This window comes from Vespa crabro, chromosome 12 (genome assembly GCF_910589235.1).
Source record: "Vespa crabro chromosome 12, iyVesCrab1.2, whole genome shotgun sequence".
Lineage (NCBI taxonomy): Eukaryota > Metazoa > Arthropoda > Insecta > Hymenoptera > Vespidae > Vespa > Vespa crabro.
This window is the reverse complement of record NC_060966.1, coordinates 3,860,820-3,887,319: the sequence shown is the minus strand read 5'-3', so window position 1 is coordinate 3,887,319 and position 26,500 is coordinate 3,860,820. Positions and strand designations below refer to the sequence as shown.

General features: G+C 30.7%; 1 protein-coding gene across 2 annotated transcripts in view; it reads right to left on the bottom strand.

The window, feature by feature from the left end:
- The window catches only part of LOC124428351 (homeobox protein araucan-like), a 136,624-nt gene that overhangs the window by 54,659 nt on the left and 55,465 nt on the right, over positions 1-26,500 (bottom strand). For both annotated transcript variants that reach the window (XM_046972293.1, XM_046972294.1), the window contains exon 2: positions 5,260-5,661. In XM_046972293.1, the coding sequence (XP_046828249.1) occupies positions 5,260-5,661 (402 nt within the window). The remainder of the gene's footprint in view (positions 1-5,259; positions 5,662-26,500) is intronic.

Genomic DNA, 26,500 nt, shown 5'->3' with positions numbered 1-26,500 from the left:
AATAGATCAATAAATATCTAATGTCTGAAAATATACAGAAAATTTGAACGAATAAAAATTAAATAATAATTAACTTTTAATAATTAATTATTACTGTATATATATATATATTCTATATATATATATAGAATTCCTCATATGTACCGTTGAAATATTCGAATATTATAAATTTTAATTTGAATAAAATAACATCGATCGATTTTCAAATAAATAATAACAATTAATTAATTATATAAGACAATTAATAATTAATGATTAATAATTCTTCGATAAAACGTAATATATTCTTGTGTCTTATCGATGGAAAGAAAAGAAAGAAAAATAAAGGAAGAAAATAATGAGGAGGCAAAAATAAAAAAAAAAGAACGTGATGTCTATGCAAAAATTTCATTAATTTTAAAAAAGGAAAAATTATCGAGCACGAGGTGTAATTTATGTTTCTTAAAATACCTCATATTCCGTAAATAGACGTAAACTGAAAGGACGGCCTCTTTATTAACAGTTCGTGTTCGCGCGCTATCTCGCGAGCCGAACGCGCGTGTAAAATCATCGAAGGAACGATAAACGCGACCGTTTCTATGTCAACTATGCTTGTTGCTATATCGTCGACATATTCGCGATTAGATATTTTAAACTAGTATGGCGGGGGCCTTTACGATCACCATCGAGGAAAACCAGCTTCAATATCGAATCAAATTTATTTATTCATTTTTCATCCTTTTTGTTTCATCCTTCTTTCTTTTTGTTTGTTTGTTCATTTGTTTGTACTGTTTTATTTTGTTTTATTTTTTCTATATGTATATTAATTTTCTTCCTTAGAAGATATTCATTAAGAATATTTTTAATAGATTTTTATTATTTTTTTTATATAAAATATCCATAAGAAATACATTGATATTAATAATATTAATAATATTTCAATAATATTAATAAATATATATATATATATATATATATATATATATATATATAGTAATTGATAAAATAAATACATGTGATAATTATAATATGCAATAGGAAAATGTAATTTTAGTAAAAATGAAACTAACGTTTTCTAAAATAATAAATTATATAATAAATTTCACATTACATAATTAATTATTCAAACTAAGGAAGCAGAGTTGTTTGTGAACAACAATTGAAAGGAAAAAAAAAAAATAAATTTAGCGTAAATAGTTAAAACAATAGAACAATAATCGATTTGAAAAAAGTCACTTAAACATTTTGGACTGAATCTTCGATAATTGCAATAATAGACGATAAATAAATCTAATTAAAATGAAAACAATTCTTTCTTTTTTATACTTTTCTTTTTTTTTTTTTTTATTTAAATTATAAGAAACAAATTATTCAATAAATATATTTCATATATCTTTCTCCATATACATATACATATATATATATATATATATATATATGATAATAATTTTTAATAATCATTTAATTTATAGATCCTACAATTACAGTATTCTCGATACGTAAGGTATAATCTATGAAAGTAATATTTCTATTCCCATTTTTTTTCTTTTCTTTCTTCTTTTTTTTTTTTTTTTAACCAACCATACCGTGTAATCGTGACAGAATTTGATTAAAATCCTTCGAGACGCGAACCGACCAATAGGACGTAGAAATATTTCCCTAGAAATTTCATCGCGCCGTCTACTAATTTCAAGCGATGACTGCACGCGATCGTTCGATATATTGTAATTGCAATGTCCGCACTAACTTAATTACTTGAGTTGCTGGTTGCAACCAAGGTACACCAACGATACTGGTATACACTTTCGTTTGGCTTGCATAGCACGCGAAGGAAATCTCGAAGGAACGCGTCCTGTATCTCCGTCGATGCGGACCGACTTTACTCTAATTAACGAATAACGATATGCAATCGAGCACATCGCTTCTCTTTCTCTCTCTCTCTCTCTCTCTCTCTCTCTCTTTTTCTTTCTCTCTCTATCTTTTTCTTTCTAATAGAAGTTAAAGCCAACTTCTATTTCGTTTCGTTCCTATATTGGCTTATTGCAAGTGCTCGAGTTTTATTGCTTAAAAGGAAATAAGATGGTGGAAGATGTTCTTTTTTCGTTTCTTTTTTTTTTTTTTTGGTTTTCATCGCGATAAGATTAAAAAAAGGAAAAAAAGATCATCCGACGCAATTTTGATTCTTTTTCCCTTTTTCCTTCCTTCTTTCGATCGTGAAAATCGCGTGAAAAGAAAAAAGAAAGATATTTAATAAAGAAGAAATGTACGCGACAAGATATCAGAGGATTCTAATGATATACTAAAAGATATGTAAATAGATACATATATATATATATATATATATATATATATATATATATATGTATGTATGTATGTATGTATAAGAGATAATTATTTTTTTTACTCTATTCATTTCCAATGAAATATTATTTCGTTCGAGTATTATAATTAATTTACCTTTATTTCGTTTATTTTAGACATTGCAAATTTGAAAGAGAATTATTGCGAATAAAAAAACAAAAAGATAAATAAGTAAACGAAATTGTTAAACTGATTGAAAAGTTTTGTCCTATAATAATGTTTCATTTTGTTTAATTATTACATTTTACATAATATATATTATATTTAATACGAACTATGAAAATAAACGAGTATCGTACTATTATTAGTCCTTATTGATTGTTCATATAAATAAAACTGAATCCTCGTGAAAATTATTTTTGAATAAACAAATAAAAAAACATACACGCACACAGAGAAAAAGAGAGAGAGAGAGAGAGAGAGAGAAAGAGAGACAAGAAATGAAAATAAAAATCAAATAAAACGATCGAAAAACAATTTTGCATCAGAGGATCAAAAAAAAAAACATCTAAACAAATTTATATACAATAAAGATGATCGAGAGCTCGTTCGGATTTTTTTCTTTTCTGGCGTATGTTTCAAAAAGAAGAGAAAAAAAGAAAAAAGAAAAAAGAAAAAAAAAAGGAAACAAAATTGGAAGAAAGAAGGAATATAATTTTTGAGAAGAAAATAAAAAAGAAAAGAAAAAAAAAAAAAAAGAAGAAGCATTGTTCAAAGAGCGAACGAATTATCATCGTTCCTATCTTAAAATCATGCTCTTGAGAAGATACAAAAGGGAAAACGTAAAAGAAATATCCTACTCCGACTCTTAACTCTCACCCACACCATCCAGTTTATTTCAAGAAATTATTATTAGACTCGTATAAAGGAGAGAAGAAGAAAGACAGACAGACGTATAGATAGAAAGAGACAGAGAGAGAGAGAGAGAGAGAGAGAGAGAGAGAGAGAGAGAGAGAAAGAGAGGAATGAATTCTTGCTCTATCTCTTTCTCTCTCTATCTCTTTCTTTCTAAACTGTCTGTCTCTCTCCGTCTTTCTTTCTTTCTTTCTTAATGGTGAAGGACAGAAGCAAAGACTCCCTTCTAAAATATGTCCGCGAATTCGTCTTTGGAGAGAAGGGTGCTCGTTAAACGTACCGGCTGACGCTTTCTTCCGCGAAGGAAAGACTCAAACGAGATTATCGCCTCGTTCTCTCTCGACTAGGTTAGGCTATGAGAGAACGGTTGAATAATTTGTGCCAGCCGGCGTGGAATAGGCAGAAAGACGTATGAGTTATCCACGTTAGAAGAGGGACCAAGAACTTTCCGCGGGTAAGCAGAGGGAAGAATAAAGGAGGAAGGACCCATACGATTCTTGCTTGTGGACTTCAATCATTGGGATTCCGGGCTAATTCGTTCCAAAGACCACGTGTTAATTCATCTTAAGTTAAGGGTCCAAGAGTAGTAATAATCGAATGGTTGAATCTAACTCGACCTAATCATGATCCATCTCTTTTCATAATTCTCTTAGAAATATCAATGAGAATTGTTTTCCTTTTTTTTCTTTTTTTTTTTTTTTTTTCTTTTTTTTTCTTTCTTTTTTCTTTTTTTTTTTTTTTGAGTGCGCCACATTGGATGACTCGATCTTTTAAATCTTCTAAAAAAAATTAGATACTTTATTTAATTCAATGTATTCTCTTTTCGTTGGACGTTAGAGCTAATTACGATTAGGAAAAAAAAAAAAAAAATAAAAAACAAAGAAAAAAGAAAATTGAAAGGGAAAAAAAGGAAATGGAAATTTTCTTTCTTCTATTTTCCTTCTTTTTTTTTTTCATTATATATTCGTATTCGTTATTTTAATTTTCTTTTTCTTTTCTTTTTTTTTTTTTTTTTTTTTTTTGTTAACTCTTAAATTAAATGGACGTTTCAATTAAAAGAAAATCAGACATAAAGAAACAAATGATTATACTTCGTTTTCTTTTTTCGTTCTTTTTTTTTTTCTTTCTTTCGTCCTTTTTGGAATAATTCATAGTATTATTATTATTTCAATGGTTTTGTTAATTATTAAATATTGTTTAGTTTGTAACACGTGTTTATGAACTTTATTGATCTTTAATATTATAAGATAAAAGTTATGAACTCCGTTGAACAATGAACTTCATAATAAAGAATTCGTACTATGAAATGCATTGGTATTACGATGTTCATAATTTTTATCTATATATTATGAGAATAAATATTACGCTTTATGAAATTCATAGTATAAGTTTCATAGTAACGATCTCGTTAAAAAAAATTTCGAACTGTTAAGTTTCTTAATTACTATAATATAATTCTCAATATGAATTCTAAACTTTGTAGTATGAAATACACAGTTAGAACATTTCACAATATTATGAACGTTATGAATCACGTTATGAACTTTCATACTATGAATTCCATATCACGTATTTCATCATAGTATGAATTTCATCCTATGGTATTAATATTACGAAATTCATAATAACTATGTAAACGAAAAAAAATTGACATTCCGAATTTTTTAATATTATGAAATTCGTATTATAAAAATTCATTTTATGAAATTCGTATTATAAAATTACGTTTACGCGTTATACGTAACTACTTCAAAATTTAATTATCAATCCTATGAACAAATATTACGTGCGTAATATCAATGAATTTCATAGAATAAATTTCGTTTTTTTATAATTAATTATGATTTAAAGAATAATTAAGATTTAAAGGTTCATAAGCGCACGTATTATTACGATGGTATTCATCATCGTTGCAGGTGTGGTACCATCGTTCGAAAATGGAAGGGAAAAAAAAAAAGAAAAAGATATGAGATTGAGACGTTTATTATGAGAATAAAAAAAAATCTTTTTTTTTTTCAAATAAAAAAGAAAAAGATAAATAAATAAACAAAAGGATGGACTTACCAGAGGTGAATAGAAGGCAGAACTGTCCATACCGATACTAGGATAAGGAGCCTGATCGGTGGTAGAAGGTGTTGGCGTGGGGTAAGAGGAATATGAGGTAGCAGTTGGTGCCAATCTTGGATAAGCCCCTAATGCCAACCTCGCGGCACTATCATATTGACAACTGCAAACAGTTTGACCGGTTACTGGATCGGTCATCATAGGTCTCCCATTTTCACAGCATCCAGGTCCTGTTGCGGCAGCAACAGGGGTTGTAGCGCCACCGGAAGTACCGGTTCCACCTCCTGCCCCCGTCGTCGTAGTCGCCGTCGACGAGGGTGAAAGGGCACCAGGACTTAAGGCTCCACCTGACGACATCGCTGGCGAAGTCGCCGTTGTCGGCTGCCCGCCGCTCACAAGCAGCTGTAACATTAATTTATTTTCATTAATTAATTAATTTCTTTTTTCTCTTTTCTTTTCTACAAATATCTGTTCAATTAACGATCGTATTTAATTTTGATTCATCTCGATTGATTATTTTTCTTTCTTTTCTTTTTTCTTTTTTTTTTTTTTTTTGGTGATTAAACAACGAATAAATTGTTCGTTTTATATCGTTTGCCGTGTATATTTATTATTATATATATATATATAATTATTATATGGATATTGTTATATGTATATCATTTTGAATTAAATAGCAGTTGAATTATTTATCGTATACAAATAAATAAATAAATAAATAAATAAATGTATATATACATATATATAGATATAGTTTAGATTTGCTAGTGGTTGAAATATTTGTTTTATAATTTCTATGTATAATTTATTTCGTTTATTATTTCTCTCTTTCTGATATTTTATATTTTATTGATATATTTTAAATACTGTAATAGCTGAAATATCTATACATTAGATTCGTTAAAAACTAAAAAGAACATATATATATATATACATATATATATATTTTTTTTTTCTTAAATATATATTATAGATTTAAGATTTGCAAATATAATTTGCGCATTTGAAATATCAAAAATAGATATATTCCCGTTAAATCTATTCACTTTAATGATCCAACAAATTCCAGAATCTCGATCCAATTTCCCCGATTTAACGATCTGTTAAAGAAAATCTTTAAACGCCTTCAATCATTTATTATATTAATACTTTTTCCTTACGATTATGTAATAACCATAAATCTTCATGAAATTAGCAACGATTAAACGATAATTATATTATCTATTAAATATCTTCTGCAATATAACAAGCTATAAACTATGGTATGTAAGTACGTATGTATTCACATACATACATACACACACACACACACATATATATATATATATATATATATACATAAATATTATACTTTGAGAAGCGAGTACGTCGTGCCGACACTATCTACTCTTAACCATTTGTCAGGATACCTTCGAGTTCTACTAAATCAACACGTAGTTACATATTACGAATTTCTAACAATGCAAATTGTAAATACCTCACCTGTAGGGTGAAGAGAAAAGGGGCGGTGGGAGGGGGGGGGGGAAGAGTGGGGTGTATGTACCTCCGGATACTACAATGGGTTGTCCATTTTGTACATGGTACTAGTAAAACGTGCAGAACGCGTCCTTACTCCTTTATCCCCACTACCACCATTCACAGCCCCCCCCCGCGCGCACCATCGAGTATTAGCTCGATCTCACGAATCCCGTGAACTTCGTGATCCCCCTTCTACCCCCACCCCTGCCTTCCTCTCCCTCTATTTCTCTCCTCCTCATATCACCCTCACCCACCCACCCCACCTACACTATCCCTCTCTTATTATACTTTCTTTAGAAGCCGCTAAGCGAATAACTTTGAGATATAGTTAAAGATCGACATGCCTTCGTACGATATGATCTTACGAATAGATCCAGACGAGAGCACGGCTTCAGGTTGGGCGTGGCCCAAATGATCGTAGAAAACAATAGATACGATTTTGCATATTGTAAATATATCCTCTCTCTTTTTCTCTCTCGCTAATCTATCTATCTATCTATCTCTCTCTTTCTATCTCCCTGTGTCTCCTTATCTCTCTTATCCTGTTCGAACAACGCCCTCATAAATAAAGAGAAAAAGATTTTTTAAAAATTAAAAAAAAAAGAAAAGAGAAAAAGGGGGGAGGTAAACAAATTCAAGTTCAAATTATTACCGATGAAATGCAATCCCTCGCGTGTCCCCGTTAAGAAGGAACAGAAGAAAAGAAAGAAAAGAGGATGAAAAGAAAATTAAAAAAAAAAAAAAAAAAAAAAAAGAAATCAAAAAGAATCGAAAAGAAAAGTAATCGATTCCTTGTATCGCATGTATATAAATATATATATATATATATATATATATGCATGTATGTATTTATGTATGTACATACGTCAATAAATGCTCAGTTAAATGACCGTGTAAGAACAAATCGTTCGGAGTAATGGAAGTGTATTATTACTTTATTGCAAAATATATATATATATATATATATATATATATATATATATTCATGCATATATACATAGATACATAGATAGATAGAGAGGTACGAGATGTTTTCTTGTTAGTCATTAAAAACATAGTCATTAGTACGGATTAATAATAGATTTCAACATTGCAAACATGTTCACATTATTTATCCTCGTACGAATTACTTATTATTTTTTCTCAAAACTAACGTCGATATCAAATTCGTGGAATATATTAGGTATGATCGTGTACCTACGTATATATCATATTTATGCATATATCGATATCGATTACCGAGTCACGATTCGAGATAAGAGTTAAAGAAAAAATAAATAAAAAGGAAAAGAAATCATGGAGAAAAAAGAAAAATGAACGAAAGAAATATTTATTGGTAATGTTTTTGGATAAAATTTTCAAAATTATTACTCTCTCTCTTTCTCTCTCTATTGTGTACCCTCTTCATCCCTCTCTCCCTATCCCTGATTACTCCTGTCACTCACATACTTGAACTAATCAATATGATTAGTCGTTTTGATAAACTTCATTGACGATTAACGTTTAATATATACAAAACAGATGAGGGAACGTTGTAATCTCTATTAATATGGCACACCTGTTGGTCGTATTGACTTAATGAAAAAACATAATGTTAATAATAAAACGTAATCATAAGCATTTAAAATCATTGGTATATAATGGCCTATTAAGAAAATGTAATGGTCATTCGAGTAATATTGTATAATAATGAGCGATAAAAAGTGACGTGAACGATAGAATTTAAAAACGTTTTGTTAAGGCGATTATAAAAAGAAAAGAAAAGAAAAAAAAAAGAAAAAAAAAAAAGAAAAAAGAAAAAAGAAAGGAAATAAATAAAACGGATAGAGAGAAATTGAAGAAAATAGGAAAAAGGAAAAAAACAAGAAGTTGCTTGATAATTATCAAATGTTTCCCTTATAAAAAAGGATATACATATATATCAATGTAGATTATATAGAGAGGGTCCCAAAGAAAGTCCCAAAAAAGGCTTCAAAAAGAGAGTCTTCTATTTTAACTATATAGAAGACTTCCTGGATTATTATATAATCTAATAATTTATATATATATATATATATAATATAAATTATTATATATATAATATATGAAATAAAAGAAATATTAAAAGTAAAACAAATAAAAAAAACGAAAAAAAGTTTATATATATATATATATACTATACAAGGAGAATCCCAAAGAAAAGTGTTCAGCAGAATTATGAAATCTAATGATATATATATATATATATATATGTATATGATATGATATGATATATTCTCACGATGAATAAAGTCGAGAGTGAAATCGTAGGCGTTCGGTCTTCACACATACTTGTGAAAATACGTGAAGGTAGGTAGGTAGGTATATTCCACGGTAAATTAGCTCGTTGTAAATGAGGACGGAACGAATCCCGGTAATTAATACGGCAAGGGCGTGGAGTTATTTCGAGAGAAGAGGTAGCTTCGCCCTCTCTTTCTCGCTATCTATATATCTCTGTCTCTCTCTCTCTCTCTCTTTTTCTCCCAGTGGATGCTAGAACTCGTATCCGCCTTGATAAACCCTTCCACTAACTTCCCGCATTCCGTCGGCAAACGCTTCGAGTGAGAGACGAGAGAGAAGTGAATACGAACTGGAAACGGCAAACATATGAACGGATTTGTTCTCTCTCTCTTTCTCTCTCTCTCTCTCTCTCTCTCTCTCTCTCTCTCTCTCTATGTTTCTCTTTCATACACACCTTTATATAAAGAAAACATAGAGAGTCGGACAAGCGTAATATCACGAGAGTGGATTCGTGACTCGTTAGGTAAAACGCGAATAAATACAGACAGCGTACTTGCAAATTTGATGGGAAACATATCGGACAAATATATTGCTATTATACATACATATATAAACATAGATACATATATATATATATATATATATATATATATACATATATATATTATTGGTATAACTGATACGATAAATTTGATATGAACGTTCGTGATATTTCCGAGCGATGAAAAGACAGAGGAAGAGAAAGAGAGAAAAATAATACCATTCTATTCCTAGGCAATATCGAAATCACTTGAAAGTGAGAGAGAGAGAGAGAGAGAGAGAGAGAGAGAGAGAGAGAGAACGTCTACGAGTGAAGTGACAAATAGGAACGACGAAAATTTGATTTCATCGTTACACTTCTACCCTGTGTTAATCCATTTTGAATTATTATAAGCCATGGTTTTCAAGTAAATTTATTTCTAAGTACTTATTATCTAAGTGATAAATACTTTTTCAACGGGATTAATATTTATATATATATATATATATATATATATATATTTATATATAGTAGATGTACCTATGTATATTTACGCCTATATAAATATCTATTATTCTCATCATATAACTCTATCTAAATATATATATATATATATATGTATTTAGTAATATAATCGACTTAAACGAAACCAAAAGACATTTTCCCTTTTTCGGTGTAGATCATTTGACTTTCGAGTACTCTCGCGATGGAATCGTTCACGTGATCGCGTTTAACCCGTACGGCCATTTATTCTCGCGAGTCGTGAAATCGTGCCACCGTGCGTCCGCATCGTGCGGAACGTTTCGCCTCGGCAAACGCGGTCCTCCGCTGCCGCCACCGACGCGGAGATCGCCAATAAATCGCGTCGCGTGCTCTGCCATTGCCCGTGCTACGATTAATAATATCGTGAGCCCGAGAGCTATTCGATTAAAACCGCGCAAAATGTGAGTGCTATCGAACGATTCTCTCTCTCTCTTTCTGGCTCTCTCTCTCTCTCTCTCTCTCTGTCTTTCTGGTTTTCTTTCTTTTTCTTTCTAGTTCTCCTTCTTTCTCTCTCTTTCTCTTTTTGATTCTCTCTGTCTCTTTTCGTTCTCTTTTTGGTTCTCTCTCTCTCTCTCTCGCTCTTTTTATTGGTTCTCACTTTCTGTCTGGTTCTCTCTCTTTTTTCTCTCTCTTTCATTCTCTCTCTCTTTCTCTCTCTTTCTCTCTCTCTCTCTCTCTCTCTCTCTCTCTCTCTCTTTCTCACTCGTTACAATATATTACTCCTGTTTACAATGATTCAATCGACGAAACGTTTCTAATAAATTACGCGCGGTACGTAAAACGTAAACCCCATTAAAACGTAACGATCGTTTCTAACGATTGCTGGGCATTAGAATTATCTTTGTCAAATTCAATGTCATCCTTATACTTCTTTCTTTTCTTTTTCTTTTCTTTTTTTTTTTTACTTTTTTTTTTTTTTTATTCATATTTTTTCTTTTTTCTTTTTCTTTTTCTTTTTACTTGCACTCATTTTCGTAACTAACAATCGTTTACACGTAATTTTTTCTTCGTTCGCACATTGTTCAGTCCCTTTTTGAAGAAACTTCGAATTAAATCTTTTTTATTCGTTTGTATATATATATATATATATATATATATATATATATATATATATATATATATATTTGACGAACTTTTAAAATAAATTATAAACGATAAATTAAATTTATCGTTTATTTATAATTCAATATTTACGATCAAACATGAAAATAAAATTATACAACTGGAGATTTATTTTTAATTTACCTATCAATTAAGAATTATAAAAGTTATATATTTCTGTCTTACTTACTATGGAGACAACTTATATTTGAAATTCGTCAAAAACTATTTATATCGAATAAAAGATAAATAGTTTTACGTTCGTTAATTTTTCAAACGTTAAAATAATTTGTACGTTTTAACATATAAAAAGAAAAAAAAGAAAAATATATATATATATATACAATGGTTATATCTTACAATGAGATTATTAAATTATTTAAAACATGAACGTTTAATTTTTCCTATCGTTTATTATTTTTCTTTCATCATTCATTACCGTCTTTTGAAGTAATATTAACGAAAACATGCTTCTCATACACACACACACACACACACACACACACACTCTCTCTCTCTCTCAGAAGAAGAAGAAGAAGAAGAAGAAGAAGAAGAAGAAGCCGAAACTCGTCCGTGTGTATATGAAAGGGGAAAAAGAGAATAAAAGAAATAAATAAAAAAATAAAAAAAAAAAAGCAAAAAAGAGGAAAAAAGGTCGATGCGAAAATAGAAGAAGACGTGTGACGATGCAAAACGAAAGAAAAAGAAGAAGATCAAGTCGAAGAAGAAGAAGAGGAAGAAGAAGAAGAAGAAGAAGAAGAAGAAGAAGGATGAGTACATGAAGAAGGAGGAGAAGAGGTAGCACGATATTTCGACGAGAGAGAGAGAGAGAGAGAGAGAGAGAGAGAGAGAGAGGAAACGGGAACGAGGTAAACCGAACTTTCGTGAACAAAAACCGAAGGTGCCAGCGTACCTTCAGGCTCTTCACCACCTACCCCTCCTCCTTTTACTCTTTCTCGCTACTATCTACCTACCTTCCTTCCTACCTACCTTCCTACCTACCTACCTACCTACCTACCTAACAACCTACCTACCTACCTATCTACCTATCTACCAACCAACATATATACGTGTCTCTGTTTCAATGTGTGTAAGCACGCGCAAACGTCTTTCCTTCTCTCTCTCTCTCTCTCTCTCTCTCTTTTTTTCTCGCGTCCTTCGAATCTTCCTCCTCCTCCTCTGGCACCTCCAGCACGTCTGGAGCCATTCACGCCCTGCTGAGTTTCCCATCGGAACCTTTTAAGAGGCCGCTTTCACCCCCGCCAACCAGCCGCCGTCGTCGACGCCGCGAAAACCCTACGAAGCGAACCTCACCTTCTTCTCTTCATCTCCTCCGTTCCCCTTTCCCATAAAACCCCCTCTCATCCCCCGTTGCCGCCGCCGCCGCCGCCCACACCCCACTCACTTCACCGTCTTTTTCTACACCTACGTATCTTTTGGCGTTTGGAAGAAAGGAGACGTTTTATGTTTCTTTTCACGAACAAAATGTTGAAAGAAAGTTTTGTCTGTTAACCCTACGTATCCTCTCTCTCTCTCTCTCTCTCTCCCTTTCTCTTTCTCTCTCGCTTTATCTTTCTATCTTTCTATCTCTCTTTCTCTCTCTCTCTCTCTCTCTCTTATTTTCCCATTGCCTTCTTGCGTTAACATATTTCTTTTATCTACGATACATTTCTTTTGCTTCGTCTACTTTCCTTTTTCTTTCTTATTTATTTATTTTTTTTTTCTTTCTTTTTGTTTTTTTTTTTTTTGTTTTTTTTTTCATTATAATATTTTAATACTTCTTCGTAATGTTGTAATATTTTCTTTATCTATATTGTTTTATGTATGAAATATATTTCTCTCCCTCTCTCTCTCTCTCTCTCTCTTTTCGATTTTCTTTTTGGTTTCTGATTGTTTTTTTTTTTTTTTTTTTTTTTTTTTTTTTTTCTTAAATATTCACCGACAAAAGTGATCTCTCGTTTTAATATTGAGATCTATGGGAAGTCCTATAGATCAGAACAAATTGATTCATAGGTATATTTAAACTTTCATGGGAGGTTTTAACGTTAAAAAGAAATTATAAATTTTTTACGTCGAATTTGTGACATAAAACGTTTGATCATACGCGAATAATATATGTATTCTTAATTTCACATATGAAAATAATAAATAATTATTTTGTTTTAGAGTAATTCATGTTGAATCGATAATCAAAACGTATGATTATAATTACGAACGTATAAGTGTTCCAATTGTTTTACGTCCTTGATTAAAATTGAGAAAATAATAGATATTATTTTCTTTGTCTTTCAATAATAATTTTTGTTGAATTTCTTTTTTTTTGTTTTTTTATTTTTGTTTTTTTCTTTTTTTTTTTTTTTTTTGTTTTTCTTTTTTCAATTGAAACGGGCAACGATACGAATACAAATATTTTCCATATTTACGTTCACGTGAATTCGTTCACCTAATTCATAATTAATTTAACATTGAACGTATAAAATTTTCTAACATAGAGAAAAATAATAAGATAATAATAGAAGAAACGAGAAAAGCATATGATAAAAATACATTTTAAAATTACTTGATTTCTATTTGAGAACTACTTGGTATGAATCATTGTTCTATAATACATATTTATAGATCGTTAAAGAGAAAAAAAAAGAAAAAAAAACAAAAAACAAAAAAAAAGAAAAATAATAATAATAAAAAATGAAGAAAGAAAAAAAGAAAAAAAATGATGAGATTGCATATCCGGATGAAAATAATATATCTTCGATATAAGATCGTCATAATTATTGCGAATTGTGATGTTAGAGATATGAACGAAGAAAAAAAAATGCATTTTAATGTATCCGTCAATGTGGCTGGTTTCAGTAAGAAAAAGAAAAAAAAAAAGAAAAGAAAAGAAAAGAAAATATTATGCAATGCGATGTTTCTTCGGGTATAGTGTTAACAATGATTTTTCATTATCGCGATATCTAAATACGTAAGGGCCATTAAAATTGTTTGTTTCTATTAATTTCTAACGATCTCTCTCATTACCTACAATTAGTGATCTTTTGTTGCCCTGACACAGAAAAAAAATAGAAAAGGAAAAAAAGAAAAACAAGATAATTTCGAATTATCTTGTTCTTTATCATAAAGGATAGATCATCCATCAATGATCTTTGTTGATTTATTATTTCAATTCTTTAAGTACGTCTGTTAGTTTCACTTGTAAAATTGATTTTATAGAAGAAAGGAAACAAACAAAACAAAAAAAGAAAAAAAAAAAAAGGAAGAAAGAAAAAAAAAAAGAGAAAAAGAAGAAAACGAAACTGTATAATTGAAATAGCATTAAAATTAATTGATTAAACTGAACTGAATTTTATTGATTTTAAAAATAACTAATTAATTATAATAAGTTATTAATTAATTAAAAAGTAAAAAAAAAAAAAAAAAAACGAAATAATAATTGTGAACAAGCGACGACATATTTCTCAATGTTATTAATAATATCAATGATCTTAAAATCGATCGTGATTATTCAACGTGACAAATTTCTTAAAATTCTACTAACCAATCTTTCATACTACAATTATAAAAAAAAAAAAGTATGAAATAATAACTATAGAAGATAAATACAATATATAGATAGATAAGATAGATGGATAGATGGATAGATGGATAGATGGATAGATGGAGAAAGAGAAAGATAGAAAGAATTATTAATAAATTTCAAATATACGATCTATATAAAATATTTATCTAAACATTTCATCGTTCCTATATATTGCGATCATCAAATCAACGAAGTAAGCAAGCAAGCAAGCAAGCAAAGCAAGCGATCGATAGCCTACAACGACCTCGAAATCACGAGAACTGCTTGACTATTGCCTGCTTACGTGGCAATGTTTTCGATTTATCGATCGATATCGGATAAGTCCTGTTATCTTCTCTCGGAGAAGAGAAGGCTCGCGGCGGAATGAGTATCGCGCATAAATCGCGCCGAACGTTTTCGCTTCGTAGGTCGTAGAGATATCGATCGAATAAGAAGAAAAAGAAATATACAAAGATAGATAGATAGATAGATAGATATAGAAAGAGAGAGAGAGAGAGAAAGAAAGAGAGGGAGATAGCATGTGTTATCGTTCGATCGACTCGAAGAGGGATCAATCGATCGTTATTATCTATCATTTTATCAACGTTGAAAACGTCTTTGAGAAAAGAAAAGAAAAGAAAGGAAAAGAAAGAAAGAAAAAAAGAAAAAGAAAAAGGGAGAGAAAAATAGGAAAGATAATACTATTCACGACACTTTCACCCATCGTTCAACTTGATTTAATTAGGCTTGTCCTATGAAACTTCTTTTATCGTTTCACCAAAGGTAGGTAAATAACTTAAGTACCTACGTACTTGTTTCTCTAAGCAAAATGCATTATTCAGATCAGAGGGGCTGGACTATGGAGTGTAACAACGCGAGAGATAACGCGTCCAACAACGTATTTGAGATAATTTGCGACTACGAAGACGTGATACTAGAAAGAAAGATACAGAAAAAGAGAGAGAGAGAGAGAGAGAGAGAGAGAGATGGAAAGGGAATGAAGAGAAAGAGAGAGAGAAAGAGAGAGTCAACACGTGTTTACGTTACGTCACCGGAACTTCCAATAAAGCACTTAAACGATAAGATCTTGAGTACTAATATCGTTCCTTACTATTCGAACTAGTTAGTTTTGCGAAACGTCTAACTTTGCTAATATATATATATATATATATATGTATGTATATATAGTAGGTATATGAAATATAAAAAGATATAAAAAAGAGAGAGAGAGAGAGAGGGAGAATGTGTGTTAGAAAATGTCGGAGATAAGGTAGAACGTACTAAATACTATTTGCATATCGTGCTTAATGCCCACGAAGGTTATTGTAACAGATAAAAACAACAACAAAAAAAAAAAAAAGAAAAAAGAAAAAGAAGAAAAAAAAAGGAAAAAAAGGAAAAGCAAAAATGTTATCGATGACATTAAACATCATTAAAAATTTTAATGAATAACTGGTATGAAAGTGACCTTTTAATAAATTACATTTTAAATAAAATAAAATGACAAATGAATAGATAGAGAAGAGAGAGAGAAAGAGAGAGAGAGAGAGAGAGAGAAAATGAGAGAGGGAGAGGGGGAAAGAAGTTACGATGATTGAATGGATGAAAAAAATTAAAAAAGAAAAAAAGAAAAAATAAACAAATAATTAAATAAAAATTAATAAATTAATATTCATCATAGGCGAATTAATATCTTAATAATAAATCATGCATAAACGTCGATAGAATTTTTTCTAAAGGAATAAAAACGCATATAATAATATATGAATGAATATAAAGAGAGAGAGAGAGAGAGGGGGGGGGGGTGAGGGGGGGAGGAGAAAGACAGAGACAGAGAAGAGAGAAAGATGGAGATATAGATAAAAGAGGATCCTGAGAAAGCTAACTCTCTCGGTGGCTGACATTTGTAAACGGAATTACACGTGTCCACGTTTAAAACGTATTGCGGCTGCGGATAATCTCATACATTGTATCGTAATACCGGTTATCGACGTTACAAAGCCTTCTCTCTCTCTCTCTCTCTCTCTCTCTCTCTTTCTCTCTCTCTCTCTCTCTCTCTCTCTCTCTATCTATCTATCTATCTCTCTTTCCTACTGCAATCGTCGTACCATAGCTATAGTACGGGCCAAATGATCGAGAGAATCCAAATAGACTCGTAGTAATCCTAGAAAGCTTTTCAACACTGCAAGTTAGAGTTCGCGTGACGAGTATACATCAGTTGGCTTCTAATTTAAATAACGAAATACGAAGTTAGCTTGGTTAACTTTTCTAAATATAAAAGTCAAGATACGTTCGATCGTTCGACATCATCTCTCTCTATCTCTCTCTTTCTCTTTCTCTCCCTCTCTCTCTCTCTCTCTCTCTCTCTCTCTCTCTCTCTCTCTTTCTCTCTGTCTATCTCTTTCTCTCTTTCTATCAGTCTGTCTATCTGTCTATGTCTTTTTTTCTGTCATAATCTTTTTTCTAATTGCACAATAAATTAAACGAATAACGATGCTGTTTATGAAACATAGGATAACGTCGATCGTCCACCATTTTGATCTTCGTTTCAATCATTTTATTTAGTTAAATGTATTCAATTATCCGTATATGTGTATGTGTGTGTGTGTGTGTGTATGTATACGCATTTGTGTGTTTATTATTATTCATTATCATCTATATGATACTTTGAACGGTAATTTTGAATAGAAAGAAAGAAAAAGAAGAAAATAAATAAATAGATAAATAAATAAAAAAGAAGAATTAATATATTATCATTCTAATAGTATTATTTATGATCTTTTTATAATAATATAGATGAAAGATATAGAATAAAGAAAAAAAGACATTATATATGAAAATTCAAAGGATCTCTCTCTCTCTCTCTCTCTCTCTCTCTTCTCCCTTTCTAATTTACATAATGAATTCAAAGTTTAATTAAAACTATTGACATTAAAACTGTAATAGAGTATATACGTTCGATCGTTTCTCCCCCACCATTTTGATTTTTCTTTCTATTAATTAATTCATTTAACAAAGTGTTTTATTATTATTATTATTATTATTATTATTATTCATTATATTCGTAATATTATTAATAAATCTTAATCGAAAACTATATTACAATAAACAGTACACATAGAGCATACGTATATTTAGATATTTCATTATATAATTCATAATTTTATATGATATTCTTTCGATAATAAATGTAATAACGTAAGAAGAAGTAGAAGCAAAAGAGAAGAAGTAGAAGAAGTAGAAGAAGTAGAAGAAGTAGAAGAAGAAGAGAAGAAACAAACAAAAATGAAACAAAACGCAAAAGGGAGACAAAACGAAAAGCAAAAACTAAACGAGGCGAAACAAAAGAGGAAGACAAGAAAAAAAAAGAAGAGAAAGGAAAAAAAAAAAAAAAAAAGAAATAAAGAAAAATTTGAAACTGATACTACTTGGATGTGGTCGAAAGATGAGAGTCCGATATTATCTTTAGAAAATTCATGTTCGTTATCCTTAATCGGTTAACACGATCGGCAAATGGGTTCTAATATCGGAGAAAACCGGCGGTGAAGAGAGGAGAGTAGGCGGTCGCAGGTTAAGAGAGAAAGAGAGAGAGAGAGAGAAAGAGAGAGAGAGAGAGAGAGAGAAATATACAGATAGAGAGACAGATAGAGATAGGGAGACAGTGAGAGGGAGGAGCAGTGATATGGGAGGGTGGTAGGAGGAAGAGGAACAGAGAGGGTATGCGCAGGCAACACGCGCGCGCAATTCGCTGTGAAAAGATGGCGGCCGTGGTGAGATCGAGTGGACAGTCTTTTTCTCTTCTTCGCTTGCCTTCTGTTCTCTCTCTCTCTCTCTCTCTTTCTGTGCTTCTTCTTCTTCTCTCTTCTACCTTCTATTTCTCCTCCTTCTCCTCTTCCACCAACGAGTTCCGTACGATGTCTCACGCAGTCTCTCTCTCTCTCTCTCTCTCTCTTTCTCTCTCTTTCATCTTTAGCGCAGAGTGTATAGCTACCATGCGTCTTTTTCTCTTCGCTGAAATCCCAACCACCTCGAAAAAGAATGAAAGAGAGAGAGAGAGAGAAAGAGAGAGAAAATCTTTTTCTCTTTTTCTATCTTTTTCTATCTTTTTCTATCTTTTGCTACCTTCGGCCCATGTCTCCAATCTCTTCGTTCTTTTCCTCCCTTACCATCTCGACGACCTCTTGTACGACAACGGCATTACGGTCCATGCCCTGGATGCCCTTTCCTCTCTCTCTCTCTTTCTCTCTCTCTCTCTCTATCTATCTATCTCTCTCTTTCTTTCTCTTTCTTCCTCTTATTTTCTCTCTCTCTCTTTCTCTCTTCTCTCGACAAATTAGCCGTCACGGTGACTTTTATAAGACGCAAACGAAGAACGACCAGTCTCTCTTTCTCCCTCTCCCTCTCTTTCTCTCTCTCCCTCTCTCTCTCTCTCTCTCTCTCTCTCTCTCTCTCTTTCTCTCTTTCTCTATCTCTCTCTTTCGCTCCGTGTCTGTGATGCTATATCTTCAATGAAAATTTAATAGATCACCGAACGATGACTCGCCGACGGCTCCTGTCGCCTTTTGTCAAACAATGAAATTTAATTAAATTATTTTCGTTTTTCCTCCTCTCTCTCTCTCTCTCTCTCTCTCTCTCTCTTTCTTTTTCTCTTTCTCTTTATCTTTATTCTTATTACAAAAGCTCGAATGTTTTATATCAGTTTATATCAACTTACATGTGTTACTTTTTTTTCACAAATAAAGATTAAAATTCGAACGTTTAGAAAGTACGTATTAAATTTGTATGCAAATCAATAACATTTGTCGTATAAAAATTGGTATCTAGATTTTTTCTTCTTTCTTTCTTTCTTCTTTTTTTCTGTTTTTTTTTTTAAATTGATAGCTATGATATTACTTGTTGACCTATTCAACGACATACGAAAGTTTACGAATGCATATAATTGTAGTATAATATTGGGCAATAAGTAATGTAGAAATTTATCAATATCTTGTAATCATAATTGATAACATTAATATTTATTAGTTTTTCTAGTTGATAACATTGTCCCTACAATAATTATCAAATATATCAAATATAACAAAGTTATATAATAGTATTGCGATAAATAAAGAGATGCATTTAATTATAATATTATTGAGTTGATTAATTAATTAATATCCGATATGTCACGTTATTTTATATTTAATTTAATTACATTAACACTTATTTATTTCTTACTGCAAATTTCGACATTACTTATTTGCTAAATCAACAACGTTCAATATTATAATATAAAAGCTGGTAACATTTATATAAATTAGTTTATAGGGTAAAAAATTTTATAAACTCGGTATAAAATATTTCATTAAATATTCCGACAAATAATATATTGACGCAACTCGGAATACAAGTTTCACCGGATATGTTTCAACACATATACATACATACATACATACATACGTACTTACATACACACACAAACAAACACACGCACACACACACACATACATACATTTTAATTTTAAATTAAACACGTCAAAAAAAAATTGTTCAACACGAAATTAATTAGCTGCAATTTGTACGTAGTACCAACATACCTAAATATACGACGAGAGTGACGTAGTACGATCGTAAGAAAAAAAAGAAAAAAAAGAAAAAAAGAAAGGAAAGATCGTAAAAAAAGAAAAAAGAAAAAGAAAAAGAAAAGAGAAAAGAGAAAAGAGAAATGGAACGAAAAGGAAGAAGGAAAAGTAAAAAAAAAGAAAATATTAAGGAACAAGAACAAAAAACAAGAACAACAGAAAAATACGAAACAAAATAATTAAACGCGATGGAAGGCCATGCAGAAGGGAAAAATGAAAGAAAAGAAAAGAAGAAAAAAAAAAAAAGAAATAAGAAAAAGAAGAAAAATATTCAGGATGATCGAGATGAGAGTTATCGCCGTTAAAATTACAACGCCATTTAACATTCGCTAAGAACGATCGATATAAGTATACCTATCTCTCTCTTTCGATCTCTTCGTTTCCTTAGCTCTCTTTTAATAACTATCCGCGCCAATATCCCCCTTCTTGCGCCCCCTCCTACCATTCTCCCTCTCACCCTTCGGGCCTCCTTCGTTACTTCATCCCACCCAACAACCCGGGTTCATCCTTCTCTTAACGTCTCGAGAAGAAAAGGGAAAGGTGAAGAGAAAAATGAAAGAAAAAAAAAGAAAAGACAAAAAAGAAACAAAACAAAACAAAAAAAAAAAAAAAGAAAAAGGAGGAAGAAGATAAAAATCAAAACCTTGAAAGCACGTAACAGGTTAATCGTTAATAAATATCAAAGATCGATAACAAAAAAAAAAAGCGAGTAAGAAAGATGAATAATAAAAAGGAAGGATAGGGGAAAGAGTAAGGAATAAGAGGCTCGAGAGGATGGGAGGGAGGGAGGGAGGGCCTTACGCATCGTATAAAAGTTTACGTATATAAAGTATCGGGCCCTTTCGAAAGGCTTCTTTATTTTTTTCCTTTTTTTTTTTTTTACTTATCCTTTCCTTTTTTTGTCCTCTTTTTTTGTCTTCAATGTATAGCTACAGAAAAGACTAACTACTACTTACTTCGGTAAGTAGAAGAAATTAAGTACTTAGATATATATAGATATTTTAATTATATATATAATTATATATATATATATAATATATTTTAGCGTAATATATCATACTATATATATATACTATATATTATTATATTATATATATACATATATATATATGGTGTAATGTTAAGTACAATAGATATACCATATATACATATTATATATTATATGTATATATATATATATATATATATATACATATAGATATTTTAATTATATATATATACCAATCATATACCATTTATATACCAATCATACTATATATATATATATATATATATATATATATATATATATATATGATATTTATATATATAATAACTATATATTTATTTCTTAACTTATTTACAATTTATAATGACAGATATTTCGATATAACATAATTCTATTAAGATTGATCGATTTTATCTTAAAGAGAATGAAATGCTTGAATATAAACGATAACGAAGACGAAGACGACGTAGACAACGAAATCGGCGAACGAAGAGATACGACGACATTAATTACCATCGGCGAGGAAAGAAGAAGGTTTACTGAGGTGATGGTACGGGGGGTTATATAGAGGGACGAGGAAAAGAAAGTGAGAGGGAAGGGGAGGGAAGGTTTTAAAGAGCAACGAAGGGAAAAAGAAAGAAGAAAAGTTTCGTTTAAAAACGGCCTGCGGAAAATGTTGGGGGAACATTTGGGGGTGGAGTTACAAAAAGAAAGAGAGAGAGAGAGAGAGAGAGAGAGAGAGAGAGAAAGAAGGGGGTGTTACAGAGAGGGGTGTTTCGAAAGAGGGTCTCGAAGATCTATTTGAAGCGTTAAAGACTCCGTTAAAGTGGCAGTAACTCGACGTTAAAAAGTCGCGTGACTCTCTTGGTGAGGCGTAAAAGGGTATTTTTATGCTTTTCTCTCGGTCCTGACGTTTGAAACGTTTGTCGAAAGCGAAGTAAGATTTTTATGGTGTAAGAACCGAAGTTGGATACACAATGTCGTCCTCATCGTCGACCTCGTAGTCGTAGTCGTCGTCGTCGTCGTCGTCGTCGTCGTCGTTGTCGTCGTCATCATAATTTCTTTCTTTTTTTTTTTTCCCCCCTTTTCGATGCTTTCACTTTGGAATATAAATTATCTATCTCATCTTCGTTCTTTTTCTTTTTTCTTTTTTCTCTCTCTTTTCTATTTATACTTATATTCCTATAAGTTTATAAATTTAGAATTTTTCTTTTCTTTTTTCTTTTACTACTTTTTTTTATTGCAGAGATTTTTCTTCCTCTTCTTCTTTGCCCTCTCTCTCTCTCTCTCTCTCTCTCTCTCTCTCTCTCTCTCTCTCTCTCTCTCTCTCTCTCTCTCTCTCTCTTTCGATGTCATTCGAACTTATCTATGATCATAAGATTGTTTTTTTAATGTTGTTATCGTTCGAGAAACATTAAATTTTTTTTCTCTATCTTTTTTCTTTCTTTCTTGTTCTTTTCTTTTATTCTTTTTACGATTTATCTTTACAAATTTTTCTTATTCCATTTTCTTTTTGATCTACGTATACAGAGAGATAATCGTAAATATTTAATTAACGCTTATAGATCGTTATAAAATCAATTTGACGATATCGTAATTGTTTCGAAAGAATATATGTGAATTTGATCTGGGATTTTTTTCCTTCGTTTCTCTTTTTGTTCTTCTTTTATATTTATTATTTTTTTATTTTTATATTTTTTCTTTTTTCTCTTTTTTTTTTTATGGGATTCTCATTTCAAAGAGAAGAAAATTTCTTTCACTTTAGCAAGGAAGAGTCTTAAGAGTTGTGAGAATCGAAGGTGAGATCGGAGAGATCGATAGAGTCGGTCAAAAGAGAGTGTATACACTTGTGTGTGTGTGTGTGTGTGGGTGTGTGTGAAAGAAAAGGAGAAAGAGAGAGAGAGAGAGAGAGAGAGAGAAAGAGAGAGAAGACAGTTCGAATAGTAACGTTGCGAATTCGCGCGTAAATCGGCATCTCCGTTTGTGTTGAGAACGCGCGGCAAACACGTGCACCGGTCAAGGAGCAACCGGTTTTCCGCGTGCGTGTTAAACCGTTTCAATATCGCGTCCGCAACAACGCGTTAAAATCTCACCAAGTATTTTGATATCACGAGATATCTGTAAGTAACTAAATATCGATCGTACAAAGTAAATTTTACACAATTTTGTTAATAATTGTGAAAATATTTTCAAATAGATTGAAAAAAAATTTTTCAATCAACGAATAACGTCTTATTAATTATATTTTTGATTTTATTCATTGATTTGCTTTAATTAACTTTGCTTTGTTTTACGTTAAACGTCCTTAATGCGCAAGTTGTTTTTTTTTTCTTTATATATTTGAAGTTTTAATATATATATATATATATATATATTATATATATATATATGTAAATTAAATTGTTCGATTAGAGACGAAACTATGATTTTAATTTTGATAATAAAATTTATATAATATCTTTAATCGAAAATGTTATATCTACGATTAAATTGAATAAATAAATATAATATTATTTATTGCCATTTAAATATAATTGTAATTATATTTTCTTATTTATCGTTATAAATCGTTCAAATGGAATTTTTTTTTTTTTTTAATCTCGTTATTAAGTTATTTTTTAAATTCGTTATAAATTTTTTAACTTCGTTATAAATTTTTTAATTTCATTATTAATTTTACTTTCGATTGTATTTTTATCAATAATATAGTTGAATAAAATCTCATTTATATATAATTTACTATATACCGTTTCTAAACATTTGGATTGATGATTAAACGATGAATAGCGAAAATTAATATTCAATTTCAATTCACAATAAAATATTCGTTTTCGTATTAATCAAATTAATCGAATCAAGTTACTTTATGATATTTCTTTTTTAAATGAACAGTATTATAAATGATATAATAATTCTTGCTTATGAACAGAACAAACCAATCATAAATCAATCGCGTTTCTAATCTTAATGTCAAACGATATCTGACTTCAATCTACATTTGACTACCGACTCTATCTATTTATCTTACTATCTGGTTATTTATATTAAACGTATATTAAAAGTAACGATTAATAAAAATTCAATTGCCATGATTAATATTATGATTTAAGATCGTATTACGAATAAATCGAGACATACGTCGTATGGATATTTTTCTTTGTCTTGTTTCTTTTTTTTTTTTTTCTTTTTTACTTTCTCTCTTTCTTTTTTTTCTTTTCTATCTTTTTTTTCTTTTTGCTCAATTAAATTCTTTTCATATAATCATAAAGATAAAAATATTTCAAAATTGACGCTACGTTCTAACGATATTCTCAATTATAAAAGTAATCATTTATACATCGCGCGATCATTCTTCTATCGAATATAATCCCCGTTTAAATTCGTATAAAACAAAACGAAACGAAACGAAACGAAACGAAACGAAACGAAACTTAATGAAAACAGACAAAATAATAGAAAACAAAAATATCTCGGAAATACGAATTCTCGCACACTCTCGAATTCGTATTTCCTAAACGAATTAATTAATTACAATTAATTAATTACAATTATAAAAGCATCCTGAATTCGAGCTACCAAGTACAAGAGTGATAATTAATTATAGAGAATGGAAAAAGTACACCGAATAAAAATAATTATCAATTAATTTTATACGAATCAAATCTTCAGATCGTTGTGGAAAAAAAGAAAGAAGAAGAAAAAAAAAAAAGAGAAAGAAAAAAATAAAAATATTCGACGATAGTAATAAACGTACACGTACGGTATCGTTCGTATCTTCTTTCGCGTTAGAAATGCGTAAAAAAAAAAAAAAAAAAAAAAAAAACAAAAAAGAAAATAAAAACAATAAAAAAAGAAAAAAAAGAATAAGAAGAAAAAAAAGAAATAGAAGAAGAAAAAAAGAAAAAGAAATAAAGAGGAAAAAGGGAAAGAGAAAGAAAGAAAGACTCACAATGCAAACACAGAACAGAAAGAAAGAGAGATAGACATATACATACATATACATATACACATATATATATATATATATATATATATATATATATATATATATAAAGAGAGAGAGAGAGAGAAAGAGAGAGAGAGAGAGAGAGAGATAGTAATAGTGGTTTGTAATTAGCAAGGCTCGTCGCTTTTTCAACGTTTGTCCAGAGCGATTGGTGTGCGATAACTATATACCCATGAAACCCATCGCGAGAGAAAAAGGGCGGCGAAAAAAGAGGTGTAGATATACTTGATGTGGGAATCGGGGGGAGGAGGGGTTGGGAGGTGGGAGGGGATGGGATGGGATGATGGTGAAGAGGGAAGGGCCGGGAGGGGGAGGGGGAATTTGAGGGCTGCGTAGATAAAAAGAGAGAGAGAGAGAGAGAGAGAGAATGTAAGGCATGATCCCAAAATGCGATATATACCGAAGATATACAAAGGTGCTTCCGTGTTCAGGGCCGTAATTATGTGGCGCAGCACGACATATCCGTTGCACGATTCCCTTTATATCGGCATTATTAGGAGAAAGAACTGCCGTGAACAGATGCTCGAACGAAGATATCTCGTACGAGAAAGAGAAGAGCAGAAATGTTAACGTTGTCTCGAACGACGGAAGAAGAAGAAGAAGAAGAAGAAGATAAGCAACCAAACCACCCGTCGTTCACGATGATCCGAGAGTTTAATCAAATTTGTATGATCATTTTAGATCTTTTACGTATTATCGATTTAATGATATCCGTTTATATATATATATATATATATATATATATATATATATATATATATATATACGGAAGTGAATATTCACTCATGATCATCCGTCCGTTTCTTTCTGTCTCTCTCTCTCTCTCTCTCTCTCTCTTTCTTTCTTTTTCTTTTATTCTTGAATGATTAAAAAATTTAATAACGAATTTATAATGCGAAGAAAATATGTTCTTTTAATTCGATCTGATTAGATTTTGAGATACTCGTGGTATTATATTCCACGAAATAATACGAAAATTTATTATAAATTATTATATTATACGATTAGAAAGTATTTAATTCGTTAATATTATTTCTTTCTTTCTTTTTTCCTTTGTTATTTTTCTTTTTTTTTTCTTTTTCTTTCTTTCTTTCTTTCCTTCTTTCCTTCTTCCTCCTCCTCGTCC